The sequence below is a fragment of the Martes martes genome (assembly GCF_963455335.1).
Source record: "Martes martes genome assembly, chromosome: 12".
Classification (NCBI taxonomy): Eukaryota; Metazoa; Chordata; class Mammalia; order Carnivora; family Mustelidae; genus Martes; species Martes martes.
The window spans coordinates 43,923,338-43,935,733 of record NC_137900.1 but is presented as its reverse complement, the minus strand read 5'-3'; the positions used below and the strand labels follow the sequence as shown (position 1 = coordinate 43,935,733).

At 38.3% G+C, this 12,396-nt stretch overlaps 1 protein-coding gene across 2 annotated transcripts in view; it reads right to left on the bottom strand.

Moving 5' to 3' along the window:
• CCDC171 (coiled-coil domain containing 171) overlaps positions 1-12,396 on the bottom strand; it is a 295,661-nt gene that overhangs the window by 254,655 nt on the left and 28,610 nt on the right. The window contains exons 4-6 of one of the 2 annotated variants that reach the window (XM_080819723.1): positions 9,898-10,072; positions 3,959-4,149; positions 1,762-1,893 (exon numbers count right to left, since the gene is read on the bottom strand). In XM_080819723.1, the coding sequence (XP_080675849.1) occupies positions 1,762-1,893; positions 3,959-4,149; positions 9,898-10,072 (498 nt within the window). The remainder of the gene's footprint in view (positions 1-1,761; positions 1,894-3,958; positions 4,150-9,897; positions 10,073-12,396) is intronic. The other variant, XR_013967748.1, reaches the window with a different exon arrangement.

Here is a 12,396-nt window from a genome sequence, read left to right as displayed (position 1 = left end):
CTTCAAGGATCTTAATCAATTTTGTATCCTCAGCACCCATAGCAGAAACTCAGTATGTACAAGGAAGGAAGGAAGGAAGGAAGAAGGGAGGGAAAGAGGAAAAAAGAAAGAAAGGGATACAAATTACAAACAGACTCTAAGAATACCAAGAGGTCTAAAGAATGACTATAATATCTTTCCAGATTCTACAAATGGAATGACTGGTAAGAAAACAACATCCAAGACCAAAGGTTTGGCAAAGCTGTGGATTTGTTGGTATTCTGAATACTTACATATATAACGAATTCAATATTTCCACTGTTTTCACTCTTAAAGCAAAAAGGTGGCTCTTATTCTCTGCATGTTTTGGGCTGCCTTTGTCTTGCAGAGTGGTTTCTAACATAAAACTACTCCAAAATTCATTTTAGATGGACATTCTTCATTCTGTGAAGAATGTGTACCTTGCTTGCCTATAGTCTACAAAGGCTATATTTAAATTTGTTTTATACAGAGAAAATATCTTATCACCAAATAAGTAATAGAAGAAATTATGGAAATTTATTTTAAATTTTAAGTTAAGTTGGTCAGTGAATTAACAGTTTGAATTTCTCTTCTCTCTCTTTCAAACTAATTTACATGTAATCTCCTGAAAAAAATGCACAATACACCAAAATGAGAATCTGGTGACTGGTAGTCTCTTCCCACATTAATTACTCAGACTATGATCTGAGTAAATCATAAATCTCCATCTGCTCATTTACAATGGGGGTTGGGTATAATCAGTTATTTTCCAACCAGACTATCTGAAGGCTTGGGGATTCTGTGTGATGGGGAAAAGGAGTAAATAGAACACGATTAAGAATTTGCTCTTCTTGGGATGCCTGGGTAGCTCAGTCATTAAGCAGCTGCGTTTCACTCAGGTCATGATCTCTGGGGTCTGGGGATAGAGCTCCTCGCTCAGCAGGGAACCTGCTTCTCTCTCCCTCTGCCTGCTGCTCCCCCTACTTGTGCTCTCTCTCTTTCTCTCTCTCTCTCTCTGTCAAATAAATAAATAAATAAATAATCTTAAAACTAAAAAAAGAATTTGTTCTTCTTAAGGGAGAAAAAAAACAAAACAAGACAAAGGCAGAGAAGGAGACAAACCATAAGGGACTCTTAATCATAGGAAACAAAATGAGGGTTGCTGGAGGGGAGCAGGGCGGCGGGGGGGGGGGGGGGGGCGGGGGCAGGGATGGGGTAACTGGGTAACTGACATTAAGGAGGGCACATGATGTGATGAGCACTGGGTGTTATATAAGACTGATGAATCACTGATCTCTACCTCTGAAACTAATAATACATCATACATTAATTCATTTTAAATAAAAAGTTTTTAAAAATTTGCTCTTCTTAAAAAAAGAGTTGAAAAATCACTATGCTATATTAATTTATAAGCATCCTTTAATATCTAAAAGCCAACCATTCTATTTCTTTATGCTATTAAAGGCTGTGAACAGTCTCATATTTTAAACTGAAAAAATAAAATACCAAATGTATATATGTCTCAAAAATCACATAATTTATGCAATAGAAGTCACCCAACTCTAACTCAGATAGTATCTGCTCATAACAGTTGCCCATATTGTCATGTAACCCCAAATGAAACATGGCCTTCAACAGATCAAAGATTAGGAATCATTTTTGTGTTGAGTAAACCAGCCAATTATTGTACTAATGTAATACTTAATATCATAAGCAGTAAAAAGACATATTTAAGGAACTGAATCATTATTTTTAAAATACCTGTACTATAAATTGTAACTCTCTTCTTTCTGCTTCCCATTGTTCTGCTTGTAATCTAAACTCCTCCAGTGCTGTCTCCCTGATATGAGACTCCATCTCATTCTTCTCCTGCTGATGTTTTTCCAACGCTTCCTTTATACGAATAAAATCTTGCTTTACTATTTGATCAATGAAAGTCATCTTTCTTCCTTCATTCCCAATTCAAGTGTACCAAGGGTTCTCCCTACCTGTAGCTAAAACTCATTATAATTTATGTTAAAATCATTAATAGAACTATAATATATTTTGATAATCAGAATGTAGATTATATGTAATCTACATGTACATCTCTATGTAAAGTAGACAATATGGGAAGTTCTAATTACCTATGAACAAACTGTTTGGATTATCCCTGGTAATTTACATATAAAACTCACAGAGTACACTGTATTGACCAAAAGTGGTAAGAAAGATATTTCGTGCAACAAATCAGGATAAGGAAACACTAAAATGTTAAACATCTTAAAAGTCAAAAAATTTTTAAGGTTTGGGCTATGACTAATTTCTTGTTCTACAGATAATACTTACAAAAGACTTTTCTTCTTGGGTTTTCCTAGTTGTACTACATTTATAAGATCTAACTTGGTTAAAACAAGAAGCCCCCTTTAAAACTAAGTTCCCATTAACACAAGGAGAAAGACTGTGTGGTTGATATGAGAAGGAGGGAAAGCCTTCAGTGTCCATATAAACAGTAGCTGGGATCTGCATCATGAATATTACCCTTACAATTTTCACTAATGTAAAGTCTTCACAAAGGGCGTTGAGCTTTTCCCCCTTCGGGATAAATAGTATGATACCTATTGAACCCTATATTCCCCTGCTTAGTCTGTGCAGATCAGCTCAAAGCCAGTAGCATAAAATCAAGCAGAATTCTCTTATCAAGCAGCTCAGCCAGATTTTATAACTTGAGGTGCAGGCTGATTGACTGACTATAAGGAATGCCACTGCCATTATGCTTCTTTCCTGGTAGCTCTAGACATTCTACATGGGGAAGGTGATACACAGCCGCCCAGGAACTTGGAGCACCTGGAGCCACCTAAACTACCCCCATTCAGATGGGGGAACGCTTGCACACACCAGGCACTGTTCAAGGACCTGGGAACATAACACTAAAGGAAGAGACAAACTGTGTCTGAAATAGAGGAAATCAGATCTGCTGACAATGCCATGGAACCTTGTACTGAAACTTTCACATTTAGGAAATGCTTGTGTAAACTTACCTCTAATAAAGATAGTTTCTCCAGAGTTCTGAAAACCCATATACACCAGTGGTAAATAAAAGCATTTCTATCATGTGTTTTTTTTTTTTTATTTAAACTGGTGCTTCAGAAATAATGACAAATATAAGCAATTCAAAATCTATCTTTTAAGGGGTTGGCAACTTCAAGTTAAACCATACTTTAGAGAGTTAAAGAAAAAAAGAACAAAAAATAGGAAAATAAACAGCTCAAATAATTTCAGTAAAAGGTCATCAAATATTTTTCATGTCTTATCTATATAGAATGTACTCTACATAGATAATGAAATCCATATTAGATATATAATTTTTTCATATTTATTGTATATTCAGACCAAAATCTAGTGCCCATACTTCTAAAATTCCTAATTTTCATACTGCTAAACTTAAAGGACAAGAGGTTCTCATTTTCTGATACTTTCACATAAGTGAGTTCTTCTAGTTTGACCAGAGATCTCAACCTCTTTTTCACAAAAGAAAACATCATACATATTAATATATTGCTAAAGCATATTACAAAAGAGACCCACAAAAATGCCCCTGAAAGGAAAGAAGAGAGGGAGTGAGGGAGGGTGGGTAGAAGGAAATCAGATTTTCTTTGATTTCTGGTAGATATTTTCCTTTCCAAGCATAAGTTCAAATAATGTGTAACATATTTCAATGAATCTAGAAAAATTATTTCATAAAAATAATTTACCTGGTGGATGGCTCAGTCGGTTGAGCATCCAACTCTTGGTTTCAGCTCAGGTCATGATCTCAGGATCCTGGGATCGAGCCCCACGTCCAGCTCCATACTCAGCAAGGAGTTCACGTGAGCTTCTCTCTCACCCTCTGCCCCTCCCCCAGCTCACGCCCAAGTGCTCTCTCTTACTCTCTGATATAAATAAATCTTTTAAAAAATAAAAATAAAAAATAATTTACCTGTACAGTTTTCTCTAGTCTGCTTTTTTCTTTCATAAGTAAATCATATTCTCGATTGCAACTTTGAATTATATTGTCTCTCTCCTCCAAATCATGTTCAAATCTTCTGCATTCTTCTTTCCACTTCAGCTGGGAAGTCTGGAATGCTTTCTCCATCTCGTTTGCCTTTCCTTGAAGTTCTGCGTTCTGAGCTATTAAAAATATTAAAGAATAATAGGTATGCCTATAACCACAAATTAAATCTCTAGGAATTCAAACACCTAGACACTGGAGTTGATTCCATTTACAGCATGATCTTAGAACAAAACATTTAACCACTTCACACCAGTCAACTCAGAAAAACTCAACTGTTCCAGAACAATCCATTCTCTAATTTCTCAATCTCTTCTTCCCCTCCAGACCTAGGTGATTTTGCATGAAATGGTAGGATATACTCCCAGAGGCATCCCCACGTTTGGGTGCACCTCTATCACCAACTGCAATTCTACTACATTTCTTCTATTCAAGAAAATAAATCAAACTCTGTGTGTTTTTTTAAACTGTGGTCTATAGGACTACTTTTGTAAAAGACTTAATAGATTACAAATTTTGATATTTGACTATTGGCAAGAAATTAGTTGTGACACAGTTACACATGAGGCTGTCACAAAACTGAGTTTGGGAGCCACTGGTCCAGCCCTCAGAACTCTAGCTATTGACTCCACCGAGGTTAGGCTCAACTCACCTCTTATCCTAGTATTACCCCGACCATAACTAACACCTCTCAACTCACTACAGCTGCTGCTCTACCTCAACATCTAGAAAAGAAGCAATGGAACTCTTTATGGGTCTGGCTCCCTCACCTACCACCTGATTAAACCTCTCTGACTCTCTAACCTTCAGTGGGAATATATGTCTCCTAGTTAAGCTGTTGTGAAGACAAAATGAGGAAATATACACACACACACTTGTTAAACAAGCCAAAATAGGGGAAAAAAAAAAAGCCACAGTTAGTAGAATTTTTTTTTTTTTAAAAGATAGAGAAAGAGAGATCACAAGTAGGCAGAGAGGCAGGCAGAGAGAGAGGGGGAAGCAGGCTCCCCACTGAGCAGGGAGCCCGATACGGGGCTCGATCCCAGGACCCTGAGATCATGACCTGAGCTGAAGGCAGAGGCTTAACCCACTGAGCCACCCAGGAGCCCCAGTAGAATTATTTTTAAGTTATATTTGTGTTAATTAAAACCTCAATGTGATACCACCTCACACCAGTCAAAATGGCTAAAATTAACAAGTCAGGAAACAACAGATGTTGGTGAGGATGAGGAGAAAGGGGAACCCTCTTACACTGTTAGTGGGAATGCAAGTTGGTGCAGCAACTCTGGAAAACAGCACAGAGGTTCCTCAAAAAGTTGAAAATAGAGCTACCCTATGACCCAGCAATTGCACTACTGGGTATTTATCCAAAGAACACAAATATAGTGATTCAAAGGGGCACATGCACCTCAATGTCTATAGCAGCAATGTCCACAACAGCCAAACTATGCAAAGAGCTCAGATGTCCCATCAACAGATGATGGATAAAGATGACGTGGCATAAATATATACATATATGCATGTATATATGTATATATAATAATATGTATATATAGTATATATATACAATGGAGTATTGCTCAGCCATCAAAAAGAATGAAATACTGCCATTTGCAACCTAGAGGGTATTATGCTAAGTGAAATAAGTCAGTCAGAGAAAGACAAATATTATATCATCTCACTCAGAGGTGGAATTTAAGAAACAAAACAGAGGAACATAGGGGAAGGGAGGGAAAAATAAAAAAGGACAAAATCAGAGAGGGAGACAAACCATAAGAGACTCTTAACTCTAGGAAACAAACTGAGGTTTAGCGGAGGGGAGGTAGTTGGGGGATGGGGTAACTGGATGACAGGCATTAAGGAGAGCACTTGTGATGAGCACTGGGTATTACATGCAACTGATGAATCACTAAACTCTCCCTCTGAAACTAAAATAAACAAACAATGTCTGCGTTTCAATCGGATCATAAGTTCAAAAGGTTCAATAGTCAAAGGTATAAAAGGCACAAAAAGTCTCCCGGAGGGGTGCCTGGATGGCTCAGCTGGTTAAGTGACTGCCTTCGGCTCAGGTCATGATCCTGGTATCGAGTCCCACATCAGGCTCCCTGCTCAGCAGGGAGTCTGCTTCTCCTGCTGACCTCTCTCTCTAATAAATAAATAAAATCTTAAAAAAAAAAAAAGTCTCCCCTAATTCAGTTATTCTCTCGACATGACATTATTCCATGGTCTAGCATCCCAGATTGTAGGCAAGAAATTTAAAGCCATTTAATTCCTGTTCGTTTGCATGTGGCCTATTTTTCTTTTGTATCTTTTCTCTTTGAAAAGCTTTAGGAGATCTTCACTTTGTCTCTATTTTTCTGAAATTGCATAATGCTTTGCCCTCAAGTGGGTCTATTTCTTGTCATGGTGGTGAATATTCAATGGGCCCTTTCAATCTGGCAACTCGACACCTTTAATTCTGAGATGACGTCCTACATAATTTCATAGAGGATTTATCTCTCCCTGTTTTGTCTCTTATCTCTTATTTCAGTATTACCTATTATTCAAATTGACCCCCAAATTTTCTTGCCTTTTCTCTCCTGTTTCTCCACCTCTGCTTTTTTTACTCTAATTGCTGGGAGATTTCTTCCATTTTCATCTCCCAATGCTTCTACTGATATTTTTCATTCCTGATTTCATATTTTTATTTTTTTATTTTTTTTTAAAGATTTTATTTATTTATTTGACAGACAGAGATCACAACTAGGCAGAGAGGCAGGTAGAGAGAGAGAGGAGGGAGGCAGGCTCCCTGCTGAGCAGAGAGCCCGCAGAGAGCTCAATGCGAGCCCGATGTGGGGCTCGATCCCAGGACACTGAGATCACGACCTGAGCCGAAGGCAGAGGCTTAACCCACTGAGCCACCCAGGTGCCCCTTTTTTTTTTTAAGATTTTATTTATTTATTTGACAGACAGAGATCACAACTAGGCAGAGAGGCCGGCAGAGAGAGAGAGGAGGGAAGCAGGCTCCCTGCTGAGCAGAGAGCCCGTCATATTTTTAATTTCTAAGAGCTTCCCCCTATTTTTTTATAGCATCTGATTCTTGCTTCGTGGATAAAATATATTCTCTTTCAGCTCTGTAGATATTAATGCTCCTTGTTTGCTAAATCTTCTTTTCCCCTGCAGTTTCTGATTCTTCCAAATTATTATTTTTTTCTCTCCATTTTAGAGGCTTTCCCCCAAGCATTCGGTAATTCTTAGTTCTCTTCTCTCAATTAAAGTAACTGTAAAGGTGACACACTCATATAGCCAACCCTAGATTCTGAAAGTGAGGATATAGGACTTGATAACTGTCGTCCTGCACTGGAGAAGGATATGGTTGGGCCATCTATTAGGAAACTCCCAACACTGGTATCATTAGGTTTTTCCTCTTGGTTTGGTCTGATGATCTATAGAAGAGTCTACTAAGCTCCCACTTGGAGTATAGAAATCTGGGTGCTAGCTTTTGGAGAAACCAGTAGAAAAAGGAGATGGAAGGAATAGTTTCTCAATATTCAGCATTGACTATGCTATCTTCCTGTTTTTGCTAGTCTGGAGACCCTGTATTTTATCATCTCCAGAGATTAAGCCACCCAACTCCCAGCTCCCTCTAGAAAGTGAAAGCAATCCCAGAGTACACTGCTCTTGGGAAGGAGATCTGAGGAGCTAACTGCCTCTAAAGCAAAGAGCTTTCATTTAACCTCCTTTATTTTACCTACTACTGCTATTCCAATTCCTAATTCCAGAGGTATCTGGTGCTTCCAGTTCACAAACATTTTGACTATCTAACAAGTTGCCTCCCAACTGTTTATTTAAAAGAAATTACCAGGTTTTTTCCAAAGTAGTTAAATCATTTACTCTCCCACTTACAAAGTAGAAGAGTTCCAGTTGCTCTACATCCTTACCAACACTTGGTATTGACAGTCTTCCCACTTAGCACCACCTAATGTGTATGTGATAAACAGTCACTGTGGTTTTAATTTACGTTTCTCTGAAGACAAGTGAGATTAAGTATTTTTCATCTCATTAATGGCTATTCTCTCTTCCTCTATAAAGTGTCTATTGAAATCATTTGACTTTGGGAAATAACTTCCCATCTTCCCTGGACTTCAACTTCCTCATAATTAAATCAAAGTCATTAACTTGTATATTTAGTGCCTTTCAATTCTTATAAGTTCCAGGTGGTGTTGTGGTTATTAAAAGTCAGAGGTAATCAAAAATACTTTTTTTTTTAAAATATTTTATTTATTTGACAGACAGAGATCACAAGTAGGCAGAGAGGCAGGCAGAGAGAGAGAGGGAAGCAGGCTCCCTGCTGAGCAGAGAGCCCGATGCGGGGCTCGATCCCAGGACCCTGGGACCATGACCTGAGCTGAAAGCAGAGGCTTTAACCCACTGAGCCACCCAGGCGCCCCTCAAAAATACTTTTGACCGGTGGAAATAACCCAAGACAGCTGGCTACAACTCGGGCCCAGAACCTTATAATAATTGCAAGTTAACATTCATTTAGTCCCATGTAACCACAAAGAACTTTCATTTTTTTTCACTTCATCCTTAAAACAACCTAAGGTAAGTGGTAAAACCAGGATCTAAATCTAAATCTTCTGAATTCATATTCGACGTTCTCTTAATTAAAACCTGTTGCATATGGGAACGTTCACAGCAGCGTCAGGGCACCTGGCTGGCTTGTCAGTGAAGCGTGCAATTCTTGATCTCAGGGTTGTGAATTTGAGCTCTACACTGGGTACAGAGATTACTTAAAAATAAAAACTTTTTTAAAAAAAGGAATGTTCATAGCAACATTATGCTTAATAACCAATAACTGGATATTACCCAAGTGCCCGTTAACAGAAATTGATAAATTTATGTGATACGTCATTCAGTGTAATACTAAGTATCAGTACAAAGTTCATACAACGATATGGATGAACTCACACATGCAATGTCGAAGGAAAGAAGCCCGACATAAAAGAGTACATATTGTATGATTCCATTTAATATGAAGCACAAAAAAGAGGCACAATTTATCCTTGCTATTAAAAATCAGAATAGTAGTTATCCATGTGGAAGGACTTCCAGAAATGTTCCATTCCATGATCTGGGTGCTTCTTATGAGTTATACACTTATATTAGGCACATTTCTTTACATATATTATACTTTTTAAAGATTTTATTCATTTATTTGACGGAGAGAAAGAGTGGCAGCCAGGGGGAGAAACAGGCTCCCCACCGAGCAGGGAGCCTGACATGGGACTTGATCTCAGGACCCCGGGATCATGACCTGAGCGGAAGGAAGACGCTTAATGGACTGAGCCACCCAGGCACCCACATACATTATACTCAAATAAAAAGATTTTTAAGTGCTCATATGCTACATAACAGAGAGCTTTTGAGGATTCCACTTTTCTAGGCACCATTCTTTAAATCCGTGGCTCCCAAACCTAGCCAATCAACAAAATACCTGCAGTCCTTCTTGAACATATAGACTGTCTCAAGCTAGAAATTCCAATTCAAAAAACATGTGACAGGGGGCCTGTGAATGGTTTTGTTTTGTTTTGTTTAAACCTCTCTGTGATTCTGCTGACTGATTATTCAGGGAACGACTACTCTACAAAATGATTAAGAGAATTTTGAACCTCTTTTTCCCATACATGCACAACATACAAAAAATGAATGTGAAGAAGGTAATGTTCACATGAGTGCTAGAAGACTTTATACATACCCAGTGAAGTCTGTCCATCAAAGGCCTACCTCTGCCCCTATGTGGTGAACACACACAACAGTGAGCACTGTGTTACTGCTATGCAATAAAGTTAAAACCCTGAACACGGGAAAAAATAGAGTAGTCTTACCACAGAGTTTTTCTTGGATCCTATGTGCTTCAGCTAACCTTTCTTCAGTAGCCCGTCTCCCGAGACCAGCTTCCTTTCTAGCAACAGCCAGGTCATATTCCAGACTTTGTCGCAATGCCTCTCCTTTTTCCACCTCGGATCGCAGCTTGGCAATCTGGCTCTCATAGCTTGCCAGCTAAAAATAGATTTCGAGATCATGAACCAATACTAAAATATGGCACCAAGATAATGAGATCGTGCACCCAAACATTTAAATGTCTTAGAGAAATATGTTTCTATAATATTGATAAGACAAGAATTCATGAATTTATAATTTTCTAGAAGACTGGAAAAGAAGGACTATAGCCTTACTAAATGACATTCAGTTTTCTAATTTTAGAGAATCCACTAGAGAAAAAAACAAAAAATGCTTTCACGAGCCTATAAAAAATAAAGAGAAATTACAAGTTATTTTTTTCTTTTTAAGTAAGCTCAGTGTGGGGCTTGAACTCATGATCCCAAGATTAAGAGTCGCATGCTCTACCAACTGAGCCTGCCAGGCGTCCCTTAAAAATCACAAGTTTTAGGGGTGCCTAGGTGGCTCAGTCATTAAGCGTCTGCCTTTGGCTCAGGTCATGATCCCAGGGTCCTGGGATCGAGCCCCACATTGGGCTCGCTGCTCAGCGAGAAGCCTGCTTCTCCCTCTCCCACTCCCCCTGTTTGTGTTCCTACTCTCACTGTCTCTCTGTCAAATAAATACATAAAATCTTTTTTAAAAATTTTATTAAAAAATTGCAAGTTTTAATCAGAAATAATCATGCCTAAGAAGTGAAAAATGATACACAGTAAGTACTTTAAAATTCATTCTTCCCTCTCTGCTTCCTATTCCTTAAATGAAGTCAAGCAGCAAACTGCATGAAAGCATAGTTGGTAAGTACTGTCTACATTATTTCTCTTGATTATGACATTACTGACAGAGCATGAACTAATAAAAGTGCCAATTTTGCAGGGATTTTAATGAACTAATATCTAATTTATCTAATATTGAGACAACTAGATATTTAATAACTAGGTCTAATTTATCTAGCAACCTTCCATGAGTAGTGGGACAGAAGATAAGTCAAAGTCAGAACTAAATGATTTTATAAAGTCCATTCCCACTCCAAAATTCTATGATCTAATCAACAATTCATTAAATAATATTAAACACTCCTATGTGTCAAGTACAGTGAAAGATATAAAAACAAACATTACAGAGCCCCTGACCTCAAGTAATGAAATGCTGTAGAAAGGCATACAGGATGTTTTATAAAAGAGGTGAAAATGTTACAATAGTTCAAAGAAAAGCAAAATCATTTATTGCTGGTGGTCAAGAAAGAGATGGTGGGTGAGAGAAAAATGCTAGAAAGGCATCATGCAGGAAAGCACTGAGCTACTATACCAGACTAGAAAAAGATGGTCCCATTAGAAATGGGACCATCGGGGCGCCTGGGTGGCTCAGTGGGTTAAAGCCTCTGCCTTCGGCTCTGGTCATGATCCCAGGTTCCTGGGATCGAGTCCCGCATCGGGCTCTCTGCTCAGTAGGGAGCCTGCTTCACCTTCTCTCTCTCTGCCTGCCTCTCTTCCTACTTGTGATCTCTGTCAAATAAATAAATAAAATCTTTAAAAAAAAAAAAAAAAGAAAGAAATGGGACCATCTTTTCCCATAAGAAAAGACAAAAGAATTTCAAAAGAACAACATCAGAAATTACCATAAGTAGCTGTTAACATATGGAGTGTAGCAGAGTTACATATTTTGTACGTATAAAGAATAAAAAGTAGTAATTTTTATTTTTAAAAAATTTTAGCAAAGTCTTCTAAATACTTATGCTTACAAAATAAGAATTTACAAATATCTTTTAATAGCAAAGAAAAAAATTCATAGAATCTGAATTACATACTCAAGATAACTCACTTTGTTTCAGAATCACTCTATCCCTCCCTGCCCACGATCTCCCCGCATCACAAGACTAACATTGTTTAACATTGGAACATTCCCAGTTGTGCCAGGCATTCACCTGTTTGCCCCTAGACCCCCTCCCTATTCTCCTACAGTGATGCTCTGTATTGTAGGAACTACATTTCCCAAGCTCCCTTGACAACTGGCCTCTCAGGTCTGGCCAATAGGAGGCACTTGTGATATACTTAGAAGGGCAGAAGCAGTGAACCCAGGGTAGTTCTCCTGCTCCATACCTACCTTCAGCAATGTCCCTGTCTTCCCTGTTGCTTCACATTCTCCTGGATAGTCCCTCCTGTTAATCAATGAAGGCCTCTTTGCAGGTAGAAATGCGATAATTTTGCAATGATCCATGGCATACAGTGGGATCACAACTATTTATATTATCATGTACAGTTTAGAATAAAATGCCAGTTGAGGACAAGCCTTGGGGAGATGAAGTAGCAGCTGCACTTAACCATTAGGGCAGCATTGTTTATTTCAAGACCTGTAGGGTAGGAAGGCTAAATGCGACTATGTTAGAG